The 24,714-nt window shown below is 41.5% G+C and overlaps 2 protein-coding genes across 2 annotated transcripts; one reads left to right on the forward strand and one right to left on the reverse strand.

Annotated features, from left to right (window-relative positions):
- Positions 1–5,728: 5,728 nt before the first annotated feature.
- Positions 5,729–14,251, reverse strand: LOC110002015 (low affinity immunoglobulin gamma Fc region receptor II-b). The gene is made up of 6 exons (XM_020657628.3): positions 14,172–14,251; positions 11,386–11,649; positions 11,029–11,310; positions 9,545–9,667; positions 8,070–8,141; positions 5,729–6,770 (listed from the first exon to the last, which is right to left on the reverse strand). Exons 1-6 carry the CDS (start codon positions 14,200–14,202, stop codon positions 6,718–6,720), a joined length of 825 nt encoding a protein of 274 aa, XP_020513284.2. The 5' UTR covers positions 14,203–14,251; the 3' UTR covers positions 5,729–6,717.
- Positions 14,252–16,081: 1,830 nt separating this feature from the next.
- Positions 16,082–24,300, forward strand: LOC110005508 (myelin-oligodendrocyte glycoprotein). Its single transcript, XM_065950806.1, has 8 exons — positions 16,082–16,275; positions 17,728–18,120; positions 18,318–18,395; positions 18,524–18,827; positions 19,583–21,515; positions 21,713–21,790; positions 21,918–22,221; positions 22,978–24,300. Exons 1-4 carry the CDS (start codon positions 16,188–16,190, stop codon positions 18,694–18,696), a joined length of 732 nt encoding a protein of 243 aa, XP_065806878.1. The 5' UTR covers positions 16,082–16,187; the 3' UTR covers positions 18,697–18,827; positions 19,583–21,515; positions 21,713–21,790; positions 21,918–22,221; positions 22,978–24,300.
- Positions 24,301–24,714: the final 414 nt, after the last annotated feature.

Consider the following 24,714-nt stretch of genomic DNA (forward strand, 5'->3'; position numbering starts at 1 on the left):
TTATTCTGTCAGCTCCTTTGTGATTGAGCTCTCTCTTGGTTTTGCTCTCTCCACAGGAAGCTCACGTGTTGTGATACAGGACGAAGTAAAACTTTTATAAACGAGAGTATTGTTGTAATGCTCGGAGCACCCGAAAGGCTTAATTTAAAAGCTCCTCCTTTCTGTCTGATCAAATCTACAGAAGAAGAAGAAATCCCTCTGTTACAGAGACATGCTGCACACACACACACACACACACACACACACACACACACACACTGATGGAGAGATGTTGTGCATATCCATGCTGCTCAGGATTGAACCGGTAAACCCCTGGTTCCCTACAGACTGAGCTGTCGTCGCCCCTTTTACAAACCTTGGAAAGAGGGCTGTTGGGGGTTCTGTTTCTTGCTCAAGGGCACCTCGACAGAACTCAGGAAGTGAACTGGCACCTCTCCAGCTACCAGACCAACTTCCAGACTTGGTCCACACTGGACTTTATAAACTTTTGCCAAAGATTCAGAAATCTTTGATCCAAACCATCAGGACTAACGAGAACACTCAGGCTGGATAATAATGAAAGTGATGTGTATAAAATCCTTAAAATAGAAGTTTGCACACGACTGCAACGATGTCGGTGTCACTAATATAATATCACTAATGCTGTTTAGTGTGTTTCTAATGATCGGCCTGTTAGTGCGTGCGGCTGTGTCCAACCTGAAACGTTTTAACCACGTCTACATTTCAATAGAATCTGAAGGTATGAGGATGTGTTGGTTTGGACAGGTATCACTGTCTCTCTTGAAGTTGTGTAATCAGCCTCTTTTGAGGAAGTTGAAAATCTTTTGATTTGATTGAAAACTGATTTTCTGCCTCGTGCACGCTCCTGCTGGTGCGTGTGTTTTCATAATGTGTTAGCCTTATGACAGATCTGTGACTCTCGTCTGTTTAGTTTCACATAAATCTTCATTATTTCCTGTCTGGTCAGGATGTGGTCGACTTCTAGATGAGAACAACTAAAAAAAAAAAAAAACACAAGATGGAGATGGCATCGCTCTGCCTGATGCTCGGTAAGTTATTTATCATTTTGATCATTTAACATGCTTCCTGCTCTCCTTTTTTCTGCTCTATAAATCAAGCTAACCTTTCCTCAAAGCTACTCCATGAATCAACAGCAGAGCAGTGTGACACCCGGAGTCCTTGATGATCCAAGTGGAGACACAGCAGGGTTTCATCTTACTCTCCTGTTAACCTAAACTAACAACTTCAGAGAGGTTGTGGGAAATTATTTCAAGTCTGTTTTGGGAGGATTGAGGGCTGGATGGATGTGTCAAAAACACAAACAGGTTTCCTCCAAGAGTCCTGTGTTAAATAGAAATAAGTCTTTGTTTTCAGACACAGATTTAACTTTGCTGCGATGTCTCTAACTCTAAACAGATTGTGGTCGTTTCTAACAGCCTAAAACTTTTTTGAAAGGAAGCGAGCAGATGCTAAAGTTCTATAAAGCACCATCCAACTGTTGCTAAAGACGACCATTACAGCGGCTTCAGAGATGTTTAAAAAAGCTGTGAAATACCTTAAAGTCTTTATATGTGATTTTTCACACTTAAATGTAGAAATCAAGTATATCCTCTGAAAATAACTCTGTGAGTCATGACTGTCTACAATGGGTGTAACACCCGAGTCCCACTGTCTGTGATGTTTTCAGAGTTTTCAGAGTCCTATCTTCACTTTGTTTACATCGCCTGGACGGCCGGCTGACTCCTCCCCTCGTGTATAAAAGTTGTTTAATTGAGGGACTAGAGAAAAGAAGAATAACATACTGTACTCACTGCTTAACTGTGTTTCTAGATCACGCTCATTTCAGGTAAATTTACATGCAGTGTGAAGATACCAGCATAATAAAGATCGCTAGCATTAGCATGCTAACACAACAATGCAGCGCCAGTTGTTTTGGTTTCATGCACGAGAGTCACTCCTGACAGATTGCAGCTCTTCCAGTTTGAAGGCTTCTCCATGAAGTGTGAGGTGGTGGCCAACACCAGCAGCTGGACAGTGAAAAGAAACACTTCCTTCAGCCGCTCTGAGCCGTGTGAGTCCTGGGGCATCCTGGGTAAGTCCTCCTGCTCCACTCGGTACACCGACGAATCTGACACCGGAGCATACTGGTGTGAGTCGGAGGACGGGGAGTGCAGCAACGTCATCAACATCACAGTGGCAGGTAATACCAAATATACCAAGTATGGGTAAGTACTCGTTTTTTTTGTCTGTTTGGTTTTTCTTAAATTGGACTTGGACTTTTTTTTCAGACAGGGATGTGATCTTGGAGAGCCCAGCCTTACCCGTGACAGAGGGAGGTAACATGCTCCCACAAGGAAAAACGTCTTCTTACATCTACATCAGATTTTTCTGCCAGTTTCTTCAAGGATAATGTTTTCATCGGTACTGAGGCTGAAGGAAAGATGTTCCTGCCAGCGATGTCCATGTCTGACGAAGGCTTCTACAAGTGTAAACACCCAACGAAAGGAGAGTCCCTGCAGAGCTGGCTGGCAGTGAGAGGTGACTTGAAATTCTACCATTTGTACGTAAACTGCGTTTTAGGTCACTGAAAACGCTGCTCGCCAATAGTTTCTGAGATTGGCTCAGTGCAGTCCCTCGTTCAGCTTTTATCCATTTACCCACGTCTCAAACTTCAGTACATCCTCGAGATTTGGTTTAGCTTCTGTGTGATGTTCTGATGGTGTTTTTTCTTCCTCACAGCTCGACCTGCTGATCCCCATCCCGCTACTCATCCCCGTCCTCCTCTCATATCTCTGCCCAAGCTGGTGTGCAGCATCCTGCTGTTCGTCCTCTACACCATCATACTCTCAGTGTGTATATACAAGTACCGACTGAAGGCTAGAGGTAACAACATACTGATACCTGTGTTGATATTTCTTTGTTGGCCTCCTGACTGTATAAAAGAAGTAGACATAGCCAACGTGATGTCACTCTTTGGTTGGTCAACAGTGAGCAATTTTCCACTGAGTATGGCCACCGCTGGCTCAAGACGTTCAAGATTCCTTTTTTTCACCAACATCATTTGTGAGGATGTTGATTAAACGTCCATGTTTAGACCAAACTGAACTTTGAAACCTGCTTCTGTCACAAGAGGGTTAGGGTCATCCCACATTCACACTCAATTTAAACTTAAATGACTGCTCAACACTGAAATTTTAACATAGGGCTCTATGGGGACTGATTCACTGCAGGATACAGACTCTAGTGGTCACTGGAGGAACTGCAGCTGTAAAACCAGTGTTATTGTGATCACATCATACTTAATGAGAATTGAGATGAAAGTGTGATACTTTCAGAAATTCTGTTTAAGAGACGAAAAAAAACGGTCATTAGTGAGAAACTTGTTCCACGTTTATCATCTGACAAAAAACTCCCGAGCTGAGCAGACGTGCAACAAAGATCACTTTGGTGGTATAGACCTCAACACTGTGATACCACACAACACATAGGTAAAGAGCAAAAATGACAGGCCAGAGCCTGCGGCTAATAAAGTGAGCTGGTCGTCACGGCAACAACATTCCCAGCAACAGTGGCAGAAAGCAGGAAGTGAAGCTGAAGAGTGTCGACCAACAAAACCTGCCTTTAACCAGAGATTTAACCCTTTAATTACTCTTTATAAAGACAGGTTCTTCTCTGTTTTTTTCTTCCCACAGCTCGAGCTGATTCAGCTTCTGATCGTTTCAGACTGGAATGAAGACGAAGAGCAACTCCGGCTGAAATCACCACAAACACCAAAATATTTTAAAATCTTTATTCATCTTTGTTTTCTTATAACCTACATGGCACTCTTGTTTCACCGTGTTAAAAAAGAACAGAATATCAAACAGTCATGAGTTTCATACTTACATCATATCATACTCTCATGTATGTTTAAAATTTTAATTTTCACTTCTATTAAATTCAAAATACGTACAAATATGAAGACGTTGGTTTTTATTTTTAGATTGTTTTAATGTAAGGAAACTCAAAGAATTCAGTCAATCTGGTCATTTTAGAGTTAATATGTTTGCAGATTTGAGAGAAATCGTCGGCCATCTTTATCTTCAGTTCTTATTTCTTTGTGAATGAGAAGTGAGTCTAACATTGAGATCGCCCTGTGAGGATAAACTTGGAGAAACATTCACACAGACTTCCAATGAACCAATCAAACACGTTGCATAACTTTCTTGCACCAGCTAGTGGGCATTTGTTCTCAAGCATTTGGACAAAGATGACTTGACTCAGATTCTTTCATCACTGTTTTTAGTGTCTTTAGATCTGTATGGGTTCTTTTTTTTAAAGAGTTTTTCAGCATTTGAAGCCTTAATAGAGTTCACCCAGGTGTACTTTCTATTTTTCTTTTTTATAGATTTCAACAGTTAAACATGTCACTTTTTATTAATAATATTTTACATTTGAAGCTTTCTTCACAATGTCAGTGTTCGGACACTAGGTGTCAGCGTTGACTTGTCCAAAGAGCTCCAAGCTCTTGAACTATCGTCTATCCCTTCTGTGTTCATGTGTGAATTTCCCTATGTCTACCTGCTGTGTGTTTTCTCTCGTTTGCCGGTTGTTGGACTTTTGGTGGACATTTTTGTTGAACTGTCCATAAAGTAAGCTTTTAATGTTTTCCCTTTTAGTCTTTAGTTAAAATGAGTCATTTTTGTTTTCCACATATTTTCCTTCTTTCTGTACAAATGACACAACGTGACAGTCTTTCAGCTGTTGTCAGACAGGGAACTACGTAACTTGGCCAATCAGTTGCGGAGTATTTGTAGTTCGACATCAGAGTTTGAAAGGCTTAAAGAGAGGTGTGCAGTCATCCTCGAAATTATTTTTCTTGCTATATTTACCAAGATTTTACCCAAAGGGAGGTAAAAACAAATAAAAAATTGAGCCCTGTGGGACGCCATAACCAATTGGAAATGGTGTAGAAGCACCAATGCTCACTGAGAAGTTTCTCCCACTGTGATTCATGCTTTAAGACAAAACATGTAAAACTACCTGATATTGAAGCCTTTAACGGTCCTCAGAACTCTAATGTTGTTGTTGGGACTGGTGATAAACCATGCAGCATGCTTACTTTAAAGTTCACAAGGAAATGGTTAATGTGAAACAGGGACAGCTGGAGGAAACTGGACTCCCTGGGGTAAACCCACAGAAACATGCAAATAAGTCACTACAGTATCTGTTACTTTCATATCTATGGGACTTAAAGGCTAAAATTCCCCATCTTAACCCTCTTACCTGAACACATTAGTATGCTAATGTTTATGCTAAACAGGGGGCCACTTGAGGAAAATTCAGAGGATCAGCAAAGTCAGGGAGATTGACAGCTTTTAGAAAGAGCTTTTAAAAGACTTTATTTCATTTTGTGGCACATCTTAAATAAAGGTGAGCGAGGGAACATAGCCAGTATGTTTTTTTAAACCTCAGCTAGATGGATAAAGAATGTTATTTGGAAAAGTTTGTGGTGAGACGATAAGACATTCTGATGCCTCTGAAAGTGCAACGGGCCAGAGTCAATATGCTTTGAAGCTTCATCTTGTGATTGGAATATCTCAGGAACACTTGGAGGGAACAGCGCCAAATTCAGCAAAAATATTAATTTGGACTCAGTTATGAAATTAGTAGAATTTGGTGGTCGACGGTCAAAGTTTAAGATCAAAGGATCAAAAATCCCTCCACCCATGAAAGGAATGTTCAAAGATGAACCAAAACTTCTGCTTTATTTATTTATTTATTTTACACATTCAAGACAAACTTGCCATCCAACGTGAATAAGTGGACAGTCTTCCCTCGCTCTGTATCCCTCGTACCGGTTTATAACAGCATCAAGAGAAGCTTCCTGATAATTAAATGTTCTGAGAGATGACCTCTGTCTCTCCTGGAAACCAAGACGGTTGAACCTCTTGTTTAATGTTGGCCTCCGCTTCCGCCGTTTTTTCATATTGAGAGTTCTGTACTGTGTTCTTTAAACATTTGTAACATGTATGTAACAGTTTTGCTCTCATTGAGTGGGAAACTCTGACGCATGTAAACTACAGCTTGATTGCTGAGGGAACAGCTGTGGTGTGATAATTCCAGTGAAACTCATCGAGGTTTCCTGTGGGCGTGAGTTGAGCGAGGAAATCCCTGCTGGATGACGTCAGTCAAACCGAGCGTAAAGTGGAAGTCAATGTTTGACACACATAGAAACTCTCTGCCAAAAATAGTTCACAAATATGCGAGGCAAAGAATTTACTACGCGCATATATCAATGAAGTCAAACATTTACGGTGTAGTAAAAGGGTGCACCCTTTTCATGTCTATAAATACTGGATCATGTGAGGACATGTCTAATAAAAGACGTCACTCAGGGCGTCAAACCCTCAATAAAAACCGGACTCTGCAGTTCTGATCTCTTCTTTATCTGTCAGGGTTTGTTGTTAGTTTTCTTTTTCGCAGTTGCACGGCTGCAAAGAGCCTCTGAAACATTATTTTACAGAGTAGAAAGTATAATAAGATAACGTCAACATTAAACCAAACTCTGACACGTTTTCTCATGAAGCGTTGACCAAAGATTGTCAAATTCTACATGACCATGCCCTGACATGAAGCTATTTTAAACTGTTCAAAACGCTGTGTGATTAAACGTCTCTGTGGTCATCTCCATCAGAATGTGACTGTACACATGTGTGGAGGTGCTGAGGTTTCGTGTCAGGCGTCTCCGGGTCTGACCGTCGAGTAGAAGGTCGGCACGGCATCCAAATCTGTTGAGGAACGGCAGACGGGAATATTAATACGACAGAATACCACAGAGGGGGTCACCGTTACCATGACGATATCACTCTAACAGAAACTACCAGACACCAAAGTGAGACCTCAGAACAAAGAGGAAGTTTGGTGTTTTTGGTTTTTTATAGAAAGTCACATGAGCTGTCATTTTATGCAAACTCAACAACCAGGAGCCTTCTTGTTGTGAGGCACTTTGGGTGCCGGTGGGCTAGTGGTTAGTTTGCATCCTCATGTGCAGAGATGCTGTAGTCCTCAAAGCTGGCGGCACAGGTTTGGATCTGTCCTGTGGATCTTTTCCCGCATGACATCCCCCATTCTCTCTCTCTCTCTCTCTGTCTCTGTCTCTCTCTCTCTCTCTTTCTCTCTCTCTCTCTCTCTCTCTTTCTCTCTCTCTCTGTCTCTCTCGCTCTCTCTCTCTCTCTCTCTCTCTCTCTGTCTCTGTCTCTCTCTGTCTCTGTCTCTCTCTCTCTCTCTCTCTCTCTGTCTCTCTCTCTCTCTCTCTCTCTCTCTCTGTCTCTGTCTCTCTCTCTCTCTCTTTCTCTCTCTCTCTCTCTCTCTCTCTTTCTCTCTCTCTCTGTCTCTCTCTCTCTCTCTCTCTACCAGATTTCTGACTCTATCCACCGATCTGTCTCTTCAATAAAGGCAAAAAAAGACCACAAATAAATCTATAAATATACATATATATCTCAAACAGAGCCAGCAGAGACTTAACGAGTCCACCAGCTTCAGTCAGAGAGAGAGCACTAACTGCATATAAAACATGTAAATAAATAAATACAGGTGTGTTTAGGCTGTGTTTGTTTGACCTACTTGTGTATCCCTGCTTTTTATATTCCCATGTCGACCAAAGTAAAAATAGAAACTGACTCTGTTTAAATATTTACTATGTGACTCATTTCCAGTGCTGCTATGGCTTCAGGCCAACTGTTGTTGTTTAACTGTCACCATGGAGACGGTTTCCAGTGTCTTCCAGCTGGACCAATAGGAGCTGGAGGAGATGACAACAAAGCCACATGGCAGTCATCACGTGATGGAAACAGTGACTGGGTTTGTACCCTGAGGTGGAGAGGTGAGGGTTTTTTTTACAGGTTTTATCTGTAAAGTCTGCTCTCTGCTTGGTTTTTAAATTGAAGATTATTGTTTAAAAATCTGAGACTTGATCTCTTGTTTCTTCCCCCCTCTGTTGTTAAAGCAAAGGAGTCACATAATGATGTATTTCTGGTTTGCTTTATTTGATGTTGATTTTGATTCGATGGAACCTTTTTATTATTTACCTGTGATCCTGTTTGGTTGGACTCCCGGTGTGATGGTTACATCGGTGTACGGGACGTCAGGGTCGACTATTTCTGCAACACAACACTTAAACATTACACACAAGCAGCAACATGTCCACAGGTACTAAAGGGACGTTTATTTAAACTGTAATTAAAACGGAAAACCTGCAGAAATAACTTCTGAAGAGGCCAGCTGTTTCTATCATAAACTGTAAATATGAATGTTTGAAGCATGAGTGACGTCCCCCGTCTGTCCCTGCAGGGGGCGCTGGAGTCCCATCGATGGCGGTCTCCATGTTGGAAATGCTGTCTCAGTCTAACTTTCAGTGAACCTAACGACAGGCTGAGAGCTGGAGCTGAGGCGGGTTTTAAACCTCCTGACAAACCGTTACACCGCGCCCACCTGTCAATCAGGTCAGCTACACGCCTTATTGTGAATAACTCTTATCCTTCATCAAATCTAAACTGATGAGTCATCAAAACATTCACCCCCCGTACAGTGTGTGTCCATCCAGACATGAGCTAATCACACCTATTTGGTTTTTTGAACCAGGCTGTAAACATGTTCATCTCTGCTGTAAAAACAGGCTTTTTAGAATGGGTGTGTATGTGACTTCCTGTGCTTCTGCAGCCAGCCTCTAGTGGACACTCCAGGAACTGCAGGATTTTACACTTCAGCATCGACTTCATGTTTCAACACTGGAGGTTACTGCTTGGTCATGACTCTTTTGGGGTGGCCATTCAGATTTCAAAGAGGGGCCATGCCACCCTTTTGGACACGCCCCTGGAGACAGTTCATCTCCTTTCAGGAAACTTGACATCAATGTGCTCGACCTTATTGGCAGATTTTAATTCACTTATTACTCAGGCTTTGTTTTGGGGTTTAATTCCTTGAAATAAGATGATTATCTGGACTGTTCAGGTGGGTGTGGCTTAAAATAAGTGCATTAGATAGTTTGAAAATAAAAACAGACAAATACACTTTCTTAGATTTGAGTTTTTGCAATGTGCTAAAATAAATCCCCGCGCTAAGCTAAACTTGGAATGGAAATGAACGCTTGACGAGGGTTACTCCCCCCACACAATAAACCTCGGGCTGCTCCATTTACGATGAATAGTAAGAATCCACAGACGTCAAAGTATGTTTATTTAGCTTTAACAATAGAAGTCAGTGAAAACACTCCCAGTTCTCACGAACCTCCTGACGTGGAGACATGAACCCTTTCTTCAAACAAAAAAGACGTAACCACTAAAGTAAGAAATAGAACGCTTGACTGCATCCTTTGATATTCCTCAGCAGAATCTACTCGACTGGATAAGCTAGTGAGCAGAGCACAAGTTAAGTTTCATTCAACACTTTTTTTTCAAGTTCAAACAGGAACTTTCACCTTCAACGCACTCGATGTGCGACCTTCACAGATATACTGCAAACACAGCAAGAAAGGAAATGTCATATGTCGAATTCAAAGGCTGACCTTTACGTCTTCTCCAGAGGCAGAAGAGCGTCGCAAAAATCACCGCAATCAGCACAAGGCACACGAGCACGACAGGAAGTAGAATGCATGCGCCAGGAGAATCGGGCTCCTCTGAACGTCCCCCTTGAAAAGAAACCACAGGTTGACCTGAAAAAACAATCACCCTCTACAAGCTGGGCGGCTTTGTCTCCTGTTAAAAATGTCACAGGGATTTATGCAGACAATATGATCATATTTACTTCAAACAACCTCAAGTGATGTTTCTTTGAGGTTCAAAGGTGCACTGTTAATAATATGTTTTCGTATTTTAAAGACCAAAAATATTACTGCATTTTTATTTTAAAGATCCAATCAGTGAGCTGTGTAGAGAGTGAGATGATAAAGGTATCTTACTATCTGATCATTAAGGAAACATGCTATGTTGAAGTGCTGGCTTCTCTGACAACAATGCAGCAGCCAGTATGTCCTCCTTCTAACTTTAGATTCTGATCCTGAATGCTCTGGATTTGTTTGGACCAGAGAAGGTAGGTGCTTTTAAGGCGACCCCCCCCCAGGCACGGCCGTTTTGGATGCCCCTCGGTTTGCCAGATATGAGAGCAGTTATCAGGTCAACAGGTGTTGCAGTGATGGAAGCGGTCAAGAGAAGTGGTTCAGATAGAAGTGATTGTACCCGACCTAAAAAGCCTCTGCATGTTTCTAATAAGCTCCACGAGCAGAAACGTGCTCAAACTAGGATCAATATTGGAGATGCTTTTGAAAAATGGAGAGAGGTTAGAACACAGAAAGGTTTACAGACCCATGCAGAGCTGGATAAACACTGAAGCTTCAGAGTCCACCACATGGTGACCTGAGTGAGCATCCACTCTAGAGAGGAGGGGGGGCGGGGGGGGACAGCTCTCTATGATGTTTAGAATTTAGACTGCAGTACCCATTTTAAACACTAGGTGTCAGAGTTACATACTGCAATTGAGCTAATTAGCAACACGCTTGCTAATGGACAGTTAGCTTGCGATTTCATCTTGAATTAATCTGAACTAACAAAATTACATTTGACAATTGGACCAAATTACCACGTGATAACCATTTCCATTATGTGCATTTAAATACTTGATATTGATGATGGATTGGGTTGGATTGGGTTGGACGTACACATTGTGACGTCTGATTGTGAACTATTGTTTGGAGCCTTGATTTTGCTGTTTTGGCCAACTCCCCTTTGGTTTTCAGGAGCCATGAGAGACGATGGTGAAAGGGGGGGTAAGGACAGTCTATGGTTATACCTAACTTTAGTAGATCATAACTATTGACTGTATAAAACAAAACCTGTGACACAGAGTGCTAGTTTAGCAGAGGCATACATGATACACAGATAGAAGCCCATACATCAGAGCTAAAGATCCCCTAACCCTGAAAAAGTGACTTTGTGTTAATTCCCATTTCGCAGAGTAAGAAGCAGCTTTCATGGACTATTTGACTGAACTTACCTCGGACAGTCAGCCAGCTGTCCAGGGATTGTCCGACTCCAGGGATGTTGCACTTGTAGAGTCCTTCATTGGACTTGGAAACACCACGGATGGTCATGTTTCCCGTGGAGCTGCTCCTGATGAAGAGGCCATTTTTGTAGAATTCAGCGGTGATATTGGAGGAATCAGTCATGTCGAAATCAGAAGAATCAGAGGAGGAAGTGTTCCTGTTTGTACAGCGCAGAGTCACATCGCCCCCCTCCATCACAGGAAGAGCAGGACTCTCCAGGATCACAGAACCACCTGAAGGACAGATCATGGTTAAGTGAAACCTGTCCACAAATCTTTGAATGTCTTGAAGTAGTCGTTTGAACTCACGGTAAACAGTGATGTTGACAGTGTCGCTGCACTCTCCTGCTGCAGACTCACACCAGTACACGCCGCTGTCGAATGGGTAGAGATCATTGGAGAAGCACTCCGATTCATTTTTTCCATCCCATACTTTGGAACAGCCTTCATTTGTGTTCTTGGATGTGTTCCTCTTGACCGTCCAACCAGTAGAACCTCCCAGCTGCTCACAGCTCAGACTGACGGACTCATACCGAAAGAACTGGGATCTGTTGGGGAGGACTCTCAGGATGGCTGCAACAACCAGACAGATGATGAAGTTAGACTCAGAAATGCATCAAAACACAGAAACCAAATCCATCTCCTCACGTATAAACCTCTTATTGATTAGGCACCATTGTATCTTACAGAACCTATAGTTCTCCATTTCTCCTGGAGAACATCGTCTTATTATTTCTACCTAAAGGTTAAAAATAGTATGGGAGGTAGAATTTAAATTTGACTTTTAATTAGTACACCTGCAGACAATCTGATATGGGAGGAGATGTACCCATAAAGAGTTAAAGAACCTTCTAAACTTCATCCCTCGCCTTAATACCCCTCTAGAAGATTAGGCTCCCAGGATACAGGCCTGCATGTCGTATCTATGGTCTCTAAATGTACTATGGGAGGTGGGGCCTTCAGCAAGCAGGCCCCTCCCCTTTGGAAACATTTACTAGGAAGGGTCCAGGAGGCAGACACCCACCACGAGGAGGCTCATACTGTAAGTGTCATGTCACATAAAGCTTTAAGCTAGGACTTGCGCAGGCTTGGACCATCTCCAGGTTTTGTTGCCATAGAATAAATATTAAAATAAACAAAAAGTATTTCAGTATAAAAATTGTGCATTGTTTTTAACTCGCATCACATCATTAAATATTAAAATTGGCAAAGGCTAATTACAAAAAAGGGTTTTTGAACAACATTTCTTAACTTTAGGCACAGCACAGCGTACCTGAAAAATGAAAGAAAACATTTTTAGAATTTTTTTCTAAAAATGAAAGATCTTAGAAATGTGGGAACATAGGCACGCTCCCGTCACAGACTGTAGTCTTCAACCTGCGTCACTCTTAATTATCTTAATTATTTTCCTCTGTCATATTTACACAACTGTTCGGTTTCTCTCTCTTTCAAGCCAAACAACACGGACGTCAGGTTTTGCTGGAGGTCTGATCCACACCTGCTCTATATGTCGAGTCACTGGATTTCTTTGTTGTAAAATGTCTCTTAAAATCTAAATGTATCGATTCTCTGCATGCACGTCAACAAGCCGATGTGCAGACATCCGGCAGTCTGGTCACCTATGAGACATTTAGTTTCAGCTCCTCGATTTACTGCGGATGAGATTATTCAAGATGCTTCAATCCTGCAGCTTCTAAAAAATGTTAATAAAACACAAAAATGCATAAACCTCTGAGCTGAACATGTTGATTTTTAAGAAGTGGATGGTAAGACTTTCTCTCTTCTCATCTACAGTTCAGTCATTAAGAACCACAGCTGATAGCATCTGCAGCTGCAGGGCACCAAAGCATTCACCCTACATACACTGAAAGCCTTGAGTCGCCCACGATAGAAGCCCGTGTGATAATGTGATAAAGGTGACAGGCCGAGGAAAAAGATTCTTCTCATACATTCTCTCTGCAGAGACTCACTGTTACATAAAGGTAGTCAAGGTAACTAAAAGCTCAGTTTAACCAGAAGTTAGTGTTAATGTGGTGATAACCCTGTGAAGTGTTTGGAGGGGGAAGTGTGTGTGTGGGGGGGGGGTGTTGTTGTTTTCGCTGCTTGCAACCAGCGTGTGATACAGATACTTTGTGTCTGGAGCCGTTTCCACTTCTGAAAACATCTAAATCACTTCAGGAGGACTGCCCCTGAAATCCTCCTGATTTGGTTTGTTCACACATGCACCTCACAGAGGGAGACTATCCCTGACAGACGGGGGGGGGGGAGAGGTAAAAAAAAACTAAGCGGAAGTAGCGGACGTAGCAGCAGAGTCCTCTATACTCTAGACTTTACACTGTTTACATTATTCTATATTTTTACATTATATTTCTATATTACTGTATTTATGTGTGTAAGTAATTTGAGTGTTTATTGCACGGCCTTGCGGAACAGTCTTTACTTTTCACTACACATCTGTATGAGCATGTGACAAATACAAATCTGGAATCTATAAGACGCTGTAATGAGAATATGTGTGTGTGTATCAATGCTACGTGTAGTAGAATCTCAAAGTGAAGTAAAGAGAGGAGAAGAACATCGTGGAGAACAGGAAACATGCAGCAGCAGGTTGATTAGAGCACGGAGATGGTAGAGGTGGCGTGCAGACAGTCTATGGTCTATTTTGTGTTAATGTCGTCTCTGCTGTTTTTCCAATGTACAAAAATGATTCAAGTTGAATTCATGAAACAGGTCAAAGGATTTACAGTGTAACACAGTTATCCTGGTACAGAGCCGGGGTTACAGCGGGCGCCTCACACTCAGAGGGTCCCTGGTTCGAGTCTCACATTGAACAAACTTAAAAACACAAGTTGGTCGGAGTAAGAACATTTTTGTGTTCTGAATGAAAACAAATTTGTCTCCTCACTGTAAATTCAGTCAACTCAAACTTTGAAAATTAGCAAACACAAGTATCATGAAAAGAGTCCAACATGTAACGACGATGGCGACGCTGTAAACTGTACGGATCGTCAGCGTCTCATGTTATTGATCCGAGAAGACACAAATATTAAGGAACAACAAAAGTTTGCATATGAACACAGAGAAACAGGACTCACCTACGACAGCGCACAGAGTCGTTATCTCCATGGTGCTGTGAACACTGACTGACTCTCGGGCTCTCAGGGGGGGGGACTGTTTAGATCACACCCTACTTTAGGCGTGAGCTCCTTATAAAGGCCACCACTTCCTGCTTTGATGTGTCTCAACACTGTTTATGTCATGGCTGTAGTGAAGCCACGGCTTAGAGGTCTGATTTTAGCATTTCCTGAACTTTACTTTAAAAACTCTTAAACCTGCATCAGAGCGGACGAACAAACTGCCACGCAGATGTTTCTATATGTTTTTGATTTGCACAACTCCAAAGGCAGAATCTTTGGCACGTTGACTCTGACATGAGGCGTGTGTGTTTGGTTGGAAATGTTTCAAAGTGGACATCTGAAATCACAGCTTTTGTTCTCCTCTTTAATGAAACATGAGTGGGGATCTTTTTTTCTACCACATGTGTAAAATGTGTTTCTTCACCTGACCTCACTGTTTGTTGATTCTCTTTGTGAACAGTTTTCAGAGCATGTCGGGGCTGAATGTGGTCGATGTTTGACCTTGATCTGGGTCTTGTTAAATATGAGAGTAAAGGTCGTTGGGGTTTACATGTTTCCTCTCAGCCTGCATGTGCGGGGTTTCCTGTGCTCTCCCCGGAGTTTCAGGGTGAAATGTTGCTTCAAGTTTGGCAAATTAAAACATGCAGGGGGGCGCCGGTGGTCGGTGCCCGTGCTGCATGTGCATGTGTGGAGGCTTAACCCCCTTTTCAACCAAGCGGTCTGGTTTGGTTCAGTACAGTTTGGTACAGTAAACCCTGATCTTGAGTTTCAACAGCCAACGTTGCATCAGCTACGTGTTAGCGTAGCTAATGGAGGCTGTCGTTTCAAGCAGGCGGCCCGGGTTTGCTTCCCACCTGTGGCCTCTTTCCCACATGTCATTCCCCACTCTCTCTCTCTCCCTGATTTACGACTCTATCCACTGTCCTATCTATCCATTAAATGCACAAAAAGCCCAAAAATAAATCTTAAAAAAGAAAAGAAATGTGTCTCTCCGCGGTTTCTGAGTCTGTTCACTGTCCTGTCTCTAAAGTAAGAGCATAAAAAGCCAAAGAAACAATTCTTTATAAAAACATGCAGTAGACCCTGACAGCTGCATCACTACAAGACAATAAATTAATGGTCATCATGATTTGATTCCTTGTTTTTTTTCTAGTTCATTCTGAATTTGCTGACAAAAAAAATATACCATCTCATCGCTTACACAATACACTAATACAGGTGATAAAGGATGACATGGAGAATATTTGTTTTTGGTTTAAAGTTCAGTGACATAAGTTTGAAAACTACGGTGGCCCTGAAGGTGCGTTACAAAAACATTTTACAAAACGTAAACACTTTTAATTAATCCCAATATAACTTTTCTTGGAACGCAAAAAAAATAAAAATGTTTTTGTGTCTATTAAATGTGTTTTTTGACTTATTTTAGAATTTTGTTTCATGTTTTTGTATTTTGTGAAATGTTTTTGTAGACCTTCAGGGCCACCGTAGAAAGCCTATGTATGTGGAAAATGTATTAATAGATGAATAATAAAAAGAGTCATTGAAAGAAAAAAAAAGTCATTACAATAAAACCATTTGTATTTGAATATTGTTTTTTAATCTATGTTTAAATCAATGAGTAGGCCTAAGTAGAGGGAAGCGGATAAATGATTGCGTTTATGATTTAATCTATCTGATGGATTAAATAAACTACAACTGTACGTTTTACCGGAAATGTTTACGTTTCTACTGTCACCACGGTCCGGAAATATAGAAACGACCAGAACTATCTCAATTTACTTTCCAAAACAAAACAATGCACTGCGCCTTGTACGTCATGGAACGTGTTGACGTCACAATGCCCCGCCCAGTTTGTGAACACTCAAGTAGAACCTGTAGACAGAAACATGTCACACACTCGCCCAGCAGCGGAGAGCTCCGACAGCACTGTAACGACGGTAACCGACGGTATCTGTGTTTTAACCGGGTACTTTTATGATTTTCTTCGGAGGCTCCGGTCTGACCTTCCCTCTCTGGACTCTGACTGCTCCTTTCAGTCTGTTACTGTGGACGCTTGTCGAAGGTAAGCTCCTCTCTGTCTCCGTACCGGTGTAAAGTGTTGTGGTTGTCATGGTTACAAGAGCCGATAGAATTTAAGAAAAGATGAAAGTAGTCCCGCGCGGACGCCTCTTCGTTTAACTCTTCGTTATAATGTCGAAATGTAGTACTCATTAGATATGTTTTTTATATAAAACTAAAATAATTAGATTAGTTTTCAACAGTTTTTTGTAACCACGCCAACCAGAGACGTTATTCGGCTGAGAGTCACCAAGTTACACGGTCTCTCTTTTAACCGTAACACCTGTTAGCTTTCATTCATCTACATTGTAGTGTCAGAATTTAAACTTAAAACACTTTAAATTAAGTGTTAACTGTGTTGTAGTGTCCTGTACCGAAGTTTTTACTGCCTAAACAAGCAAATGTGATTAAAACGAACAAGTCGAGTAGGTAAAGTGAACACACTTTACTGGACAAAAGAGGAAGAGAAATGTTGGTTATAGCGTCACCTCGTGGTAACAAGCAGACCCTAACAACAATCCCTCCTCTGATTCTTCTCAATAAATACAGTTTTAATCATTAAATTAGATTTGCAGCTCTTAAACTCAGATATAAATGTTTAAACATTAAGCTCCCGTGCCTGTGTTAAAGTGACCTCGTGGTTCTGATGACACATGGAGCTGGTGATTCATACTTTTCCATTGAAGTGAATACTCCAGAGGGTGATTCAATGATGACTCAGAGTGAAATCATCTCTTCTGCCCCCCGGCGGCGGCGGCGCAGCCAATGGTTCCATTAAAAGTTTTCCATCAGTTTCATCCTTGAATGAAGCCGAGGAAATGAACGCTCAATGCTGTCATGCTAACTGGAAGACAGCTGGCTGATTGTTTAACGGTCTTTCCTATCAGGAAGTTGTTTTCTTTGTTGGACGTGTCCCAAAAGTTGAATAATAACAAGAAACCGCCTTCTGTTATCACGCTATGCAGACTGTAGGCTGCACCAACTGATACTGAACCAGTTGGTCATCATGTTTGTCTTTTATTACATTGCCAACTCTGAAGTTAGTGTCAGACTGGTTTTGATATCAGAGGTCGCCTCCTTTCCAAAACCATTGGACCCGTTGATGGAGCCTCTCCAACACCTTTTAAATGTGGCTTTGGGGGGAAACAAGCTGAACTGCCCTAAGGTCCAAATAGAGTTCAATAAAAATGGTTAAAAACAACATAAATTTGACTTTAAACGCGATGAAAGTAGTCGAGTGAAGGGTTTGAGAGGAACAAAAAATTTGACAATATTGTCTTTCCTGACCTGTGTGATGCAGTTATCCAATCACTGGGGCTAAATATTAAAAATGATTCTTTAAATCGGAGCTCCTATTAGATTTAAAGACCTACCATGTGCTTAATGCCACCTGCTGTACCGTTTGGACGTCATCTCTTTGTCAGAAGGTTAACATTTCCCTCTGATTTATTTCCAGGTCAGTACCGTGTGAGCTCTTCTTCTCAGCCAATCACGGCTTCCCCTGGTGACGATGTCATCCTGCGGTGTCATGTGAAACCTGAATATAACGTCCGGGCGCTGACCATAGAGTGGTCCAGGTCGGGCACCTTGGATCGGCCGTGGGAGGTGGAGGGGGAGGAGGAGGACTATGTCCACCTGTACAGGAACCAGAAGGACAACGAGGACGGCAAGATCCGGGCGTACATCAACAGGACCGACCTGTTGAAGGACTCGCTGCGACACGGGAACGTTTCACTGAAGATAAAGAATGTGACGGTGGACGATCAGGGGACTTACCGATGTTTCATCCCCAAACTGAGCAGCAGAGTGTGGAGAGGGAGAGAAGCGTTTGTTACGCTCAAAGTTCTCGGTGAGTTTGCTTTGATGTTTGTAGACTAAGGCGTGGTTATTGACTAGGGGCGGCCATTTTTACTTAATGCTGATTTAACCATGTCAGAAAAATGACAAAGTGGAAGCCCGCTAAGAAATCCTTCTAGTTGGTCATTACTTTCCTGTTTGGACTTGGATTGGTTTTCCTCGATCTTAACAATCTTTCATTTTTTCCAGAACCAAACTTTGGAAGGACAACAGAGTCATCGCCGGTCCTCACCACTCCAGAACCAATCGATCAGATCAATGTCCAAAGTGAGAAAATGCTTCAATTCTCTGAGACAAGAATGTTCTGAGTAGTCTGAGTTTTAGGTAAAACGAGGCTCTAGATACAAGTCTCTCTAACGTTTCTCTCTGTTTGCTTTTTTTGTTTCCCACATCAGGTGACCGGCACCGTCACTTCCTCTGGATCTCTGTTGTGACTGTCTGCTTCATAGCAATCCTGGGAGGTGTAGTCTTAACTTTACTCAAACTAAAGCGTGGAGAACAAAATGTAAAACAGACAGAGAAAAAAAGCGTTGATGCTCTTCTTCAAAGAAAAGCACTTTCAGTATAGCTGCGCAGCTCAAACACGCAGGCACAGTCGAGAGCTTCTCTTGGGTCGCCCTCGTCCGTTCAGAGATTCAACCCAACAGGATCATCAGGAGAGCTCCATATGATGGTAACAGACCTCCATCAGAACAAAGGGTAAGTCTGCTGCTGAATGTGTTCCTGCTCTGCATGTCAGATGTCAGGCCGTAGTTTGAATTGGAAATGATGGAGCTTTTTTATTTCCATTTTCTGAAATTTGCATTAGAGGCGCAGCAGTATGAAAATACTGGATGTTTGACTGCGTGTGTGTTCAGCTGTAGAAGTTTCAGGAGTTAAAATCCTGCTTGAAAAGGATCTGAAAGCACTAAAAATAACACAACAAACACAGGTGTGGAGAGGGGGGTTTCACATTTTAGTCTGCTGTTGTAAAGTAATGGAGGAAGGTCGTCTCTGAAAAAAGGACAAGATGCATCGTTTCTCGCTTTATGTGAAACAGCAGTTTACTGTGAGTGAAGTTATCAGAGGGTCGTTAAGACCAGGAGCACGATGTAGACCCTAAAGTTATCGTGTTGTTAGAGAAACACTAACGCTGGTCCAAAGACAAAAGCAAAGAAAGACGTTTTCACTCCTGAAAATATCTCGATGGTTTCAGGAGGACTGCGGGAGAATTTACATTTTGACCAAACGTTAATAAAGCAAGTGCAGACAGAACTAATATGGGAGGTCTGTTGTTCCAGTACAGATACAACCTGCCTCCCGTACTACCTAAAGGACCCACAAGTCTTTATTCTCAAAGTCTCCAGAGGTAGCACAAAGGAGTTTTTTTAAGATTAAAAAAACATGCTTAAGTTACTTTTTCTTTTTTTTTTGAAGCAGCAAACTTATTATTTCTGCTTCGTTCTTCTTAACAGCTCTCCTGGAGATCCTTCAGTCGGCCGAGTCGAACCCCAGCAGAGTCCGGATAAAGACGACTTTGAAGGAACAGATTTTCCATCTGAACACATTTTTTTTTTTTTTTAGACTTCAAAAAAAGAGAGACCGCTCCAGACCTCAAAATCCTTTCCAAGATTCTGAGGATGTTATCGGCTGCAGGATTATCTCTCTGTGTCTCAGGAGAACCTTTATTTATTTAGCGTAGGAGAAAGAACTTCACAGTTTACACCTCGTCAATCGTTCCTCAACAAGAGACGACGACGACTTCACCCGACCTCAAAAGGACCCAGAATGGATTTCATTTTTTATGTTATTTATCCAAATCTTTATTTTCTGGTCTGCTCAGATTCATCTTCTTCAACAGAGGAGCTATGTGCCATATGTTGTGTTCCTAAATGATGTCTCCATAAGCTTTGGAAATTTCTGTTAAAAATAAAATGAACATTGTTGGAAAACTCTCAAGTGACCATAAAACCAAACGGCAGCTGTTTAATAGCGTGATTTATTCTGGGTCTTTTCCAGTTGTTGCACTGAAACACTGATATTGAATTATAAGCTCAGCCGTTAAACAAACATGATGTTTAGTTACAGTTTATCTGTGTTAGCTTGTTTACATTCCACGCTCAACAAAAAGTTCAATCAGTGGATTAAAAGAAACGTATTTTCCAAATGTTCCAACAGTTTAACAGTTGAATGTGTTTCATTAGTCAACGTGTCAGATCCTCAGGTCTTATACTGAAGATTTATCAGCTTATCCTCAGCGATATGAGGGGGCGTGGCCTCATTCTAGACTTGTCATATCCGATTTTGACTCCCACTTTAGTTTACAACCTGATGCTGCTCACTTTGTCCTAAATGAGTGACAACTTATTAAAGGTTTGTTTTTATTTTGCAAAGGGGGAGGAGTTAAGACTGATCGACGTGACAGTGATTTAGTGTCCGCTTATGATTCATGTTATGAAGAGTTTTATTTTAGTATTTTGTGTGACTGATGGATGATTTTAATTTATATGGAAGATGAATCTGCTGTGGTTAGCTCTACTTCCTTCATATCGACTGTGCCGTGTGTTTGAGCAGGGCAATACGTTATCTTTACTGTCTACTGTTTTTGCACTTATCTTAATTAGACATGATGACTTGAATATGTGTAGCCTACACCTTTCATAAACAGCAGGTTGAAAACTGTTTTTCCCCTGAATGTATTTAAACATGTTTTGTTGTATTTATGCATGTTATGTTCTTGAAGCTGTGGTTGTCTTTACAGCCGCTGTTTCTGAATAAACCAATGTTCTAGAGAAATGCAGTGCTGTGCCTTTATTCTTGATGCTCGTTCTTCACTTCAAGGGGACGTCCCGTTCTGTGACCTGGGGCTCTTATTTTGACATACAGTAATTCTCTGCAAAATGGTCTCAGCCAAAGCCAGAAAAAAACACCGGTTCTGGTTTCCGTCTGCTGCAGGGGCTCGTTCTTGTCTCTGACAGGCTCTGATTATTATTATTTCTTCTAAATTGTGTGGGGGTACACTACACATTCATCAACTAACCATCCATCCATCAATTATCTATCCATCAATAATCCATCCGTCCATCCATTTTACTCTTATCATGTTGCCCCAGCATTGTTCTCCAGCTCCTCCTCATGGGGGATCCCGAGGTCTTCCCAGTCCAGACAGGATATATAATCCCTCCGTTGAGCTCTGGGTCTACCTCGTGGTCTCCTCCCATTTGGACTTGATGTCCCAAAACTTTTAAATATATCACCTCTCACTATAAGATATTTGCTTAAAGAAAATACTTAAAAAGCATTTCCAGAACTCATTTCCCTCGTGTTCCTTTCAAACTGAAGGTTTCTTTTTGTTTGTTGTTCGAGAGAGGCGAGGGAGAGAGGCGTTTGTTACGCTCAAAGTTCTCGGTGAGTTTGCTTTGATGTTTGTAGACTAAGGCGTGGTTATTGACTAGGGGCGGCCATTTTTACTTAATGCTGATTTAACCATGTCAGAAAAATGACAAAGTGGAAGCCCGCTAAGAAATCCTTCTAGTTGGTCATTACTTTCCTGTTTGGACTTGGATTGGTTTTCCTCGATCTTAACAATCTTTCATTTTTTCCAGAACCAAACTTTGGAAGGACAACAGAGTCATCGCCGGTCCTCACCACTCCAGAACCAATCGATCAGATCAATGTCCAAAGTGAGAAAATGCTTCAATTCTCTGAGACAAGAATGTTCTGAGTAGTCTGAGTTTTAGGTAAAACGAGGCTCTAGATACAAGTCTCTCTAACATTTCTCTCTGTTTGCTTTTTTTTTTCCCACATCAGGTGACCGGCACCGTCACTTCCTCTGGATCTCTGTTGTGACTGTCTGCTTCATAGCAATCCTGGGAGGTGTAGTCTTAACTTTACTCAAACTAAAGCGTGGAGAACAAAATGTAAAACAGACAGAGAAAAAAAGCGTTGATGCTCTTCTTCAAAGAAAAGCACTTTCAGTATAGCTGCGCAGCTCAAACACGCAGGCACAGTCGAGAGCTTCTCTTGGGTCGCCCTCGTCCGTTCAGAGATTCAACCCAACAGGATCATCAGGAGAGCTCCATATGATGGTAACAGACCTCCATCAGAACAAAGGGTAAGTCTGCTGCTGAATGTGTTCCTGCTCTGCATGTCAGATGTCAGGCCGTAGTTTGAATTGGAAATGATGGAGCTTTTTTATTTCCATTTTCTGAAATTTGCATTAGAGGCGCAGCAGTATGAAAATACTGGATGTTTGACTGCGTGTGTGTTCAGCTGTAGAAGTTTCAGGAGTTAAAATCCTGCTTGAAAAGGATCTGAAAGCACTAAAAATAACACAACAAACACAGATGTGGAGAGGGGGGTTTCACATTTTAGTCTGCTGTTGTAAAGTAATGGAGGAAGGTCGTCTCTGAAAAAAGGACAAAATGCATCGTTTCTAGCTTTATGTGAAACAGCAGTTTACTGTGAGTGAAGTCATCAGAGGGTCGTTAAGACCAGGAGCACGATGTAGACCCTAAAGTTATCGTGTTGTTAGAGAAACACTAACACTGGTCCAAAGACAAAAGCAAAGAAAGACGTTTTCACTCCTGAAAATATCTCAATGATTTCAGGAGGACTGCGGGAGAATTTACATTTTGACCAAACGTTAATAAAGCAAGTGCAGACAGAACTAATATGGGAGGTCTGTTGTTACAGTACAGATACAACCTGCCTCCCGTACTACCTAAAGGACCCACAAGCCTTTATTCTCAAAGTCTCCAGAGGTAGCACAAAGGAGTTTTTTTTAAGATTAAAAAAACATGGTTAAGTTACTTTTTTTTTTTTTTTTGAAGCAGCAAACTTATTATTTCTGCTTCGTTCTTCTTAACAGCTCTCCTGGAGATCCTTCAGTCGGCCGAGTCGAACCCCAGCAGAGTCCGGATAAAGACGACTTTGAAGGAACAGATTTTCCATCTGCAACACTTTTTTTTTTTTTTTTTAGACTTTAAAAAAAGAGGGACCGCTGCAGACCTCTAAATCCTTTCCAAGATTCTGAGGATCTTATCGGCTGCAGGATTATCTCTCTGTGTCTCAGGAGAACCTTTATTTATTTAGCGTAGGAGAAAGAACTTCACAGTTTACACCTCGTCAATCGATCCTCAACAAGAGACGACGACGACTTCACCCGACCTCAAAAGGACCCAGAATGGATTTCATTTTTTATGTTATTTATCCAAATCTTTATTTTCTGGTCTGCTCAGATTCATCTTCTTCAACAGAGGAGCTATGTGCCATATGTTGTGTTCCTAAATGATGTCTCCATAAGCTTTGGAAATTTCTGTTAAAAATAAAATGAACGTTGTTGGAAAACTCTCAAGTGACCATAAAACCAAACGGCAGCTGTTTAATAGCGTGATTTATTCTGGGTCTTTTCCAGTTGTTGCACTGAAACACTAATATTGAATTATAAGCTCAGCCGTTTAACAAACGTGATGTTTAGTTACAGTTTATCTGTGTTAGCTTGTTTACATTCCACGCTCAACAAAAAGTTCAATCAGTGGATTAAAAGAAACGTATTTTCCAAATGTTCCAACAGTTTAACAGTTGAATGTGTTTCATTAGTCAACGTGTCAGATCCTCAGGTCTTATACTGAAGATTTATCAGCTTATCCTCAGCGATATGAGGGGGCGTGGCCTCATTCTAGACTTGTCATATCCGATTTTGACTCCCACTTTAGTTTACAACCTGATACTGCTCACTTTGTCCTAAATGAGTGACAACTTATTAAAGGTTTGTTTTTATTTTGCAAAGGGGGAGGAGTTAAGACTGATCGACGTGACAGTGATTTAGTGTCCGCTTATGATTCATGTTATGAAGAGTTTTATTTTAGTATTTTGTGTGACTGATGGATGATTTTAATTTATATGGAAGATGAATCTGCTGTGGTTAGCTCTACTTCCTTCATATCGACTGTGCCGTGTGTTTGAGCAGGGCAATACGTTATCTTTACTGTCTACTGTTTTTGCACTTATCTTAATTAGACATGATGACTTGAATATGTGTAGCCTACACCTTTCATAAACAGCAGGTTGAAAACTGTTTTTCCCCTGAATGTATTTAAACATGTTTTGTTGTATTTATGCATGTTATGTTCTTGAAACTGTGGTTGTCTTTACAGCCGCTGTTTCTGAATAAACCAATGTTCTAGAGAAATGCAGTGCTGTGCCTTTATTCTTGATGCTCGTTCTTCACTTCAAGGGGACGTCCCGTTCTGTGACCTGGGGCTCTTATTTTGACATACAGTAATTCTCTGCAAAATGGTCTCAGCCAAAGCCAGAAAAAAACACCGGTTCTGGTTTCAGTCTGCTGCAGGGGCTCGTTCTTGTCTCTGACAGGCTCTGATTATTATTATTTCTTCTAAATTGTGTGGGGGTACACTACACATTCATCAACTAACCATCCATCCATCAATTATCTATCCATCAATAATCCATCCGTCCATCCATTTTACTCTTATCATACTCTCCAGCTCCTCCTCATGGGGGATTCCGAGGTCTTCCCAGTCCAGACAGGATATATAATCCCTCCGTTGAGCTCTGGGTCTACCTCGTGGTCTCCTCCCATTTG

Source organism: Labrus bergylta, chromosome 22, assembly GCF_963930695.1.
Source record: "Labrus bergylta chromosome 22, fLabBer1.1, whole genome shotgun sequence".
Taxonomy (NCBI): domain Eukaryota; kingdom Metazoa; phylum Chordata; class Actinopteri; order Labriformes; family Labridae; genus Labrus; species Labrus bergylta.

Bases quoted from the DNA above. Each gene is read 5' to 3' on its own strand.
- LOC110002015 (XM_020657628.3), bottom strand. From the start codon at position 14,202: ATGGAGATAACGACTCTGTGCGCTGTCGTAG. The intron at 11,650-14,171 runs GTGAGTCCTGTT...TGGTTGTTGCAG, and splicing joins GACTCTGTGCGCTGTCGTAG to CCATCCTGAGAGTCCTCCCC. The intron at 8,142-9,544 runs GTCAGCCTTTGA...GTTGTGTTGCAG, and splicing joins CCTCTGGAGAAGACGTAAAG to AAATAGTCGACCCTGACGTC.
- LOC110005508 (XM_065950806.1), top strand. From the start codon at position 16,188: ATGATTTTCTTCGGAGGCTCCGGTCTGACCTTCCCTCTCTGGACTCTG. The intron at 16,276-17,727 runs GTAAGCTCCTCT...ATTTATTTCCAG, and splicing joins ACTGTGGACGCTTGTCGAAG to GTCAGTACCGTGTGAGCTCT. The intron at 18,121-18,317 runs GTGAGTTTGCTT...CATTTTTTCCAG, and splicing joins TGTTACGCTCAAAGTTCTCG to AACCAAACTTTGGAAGGACA.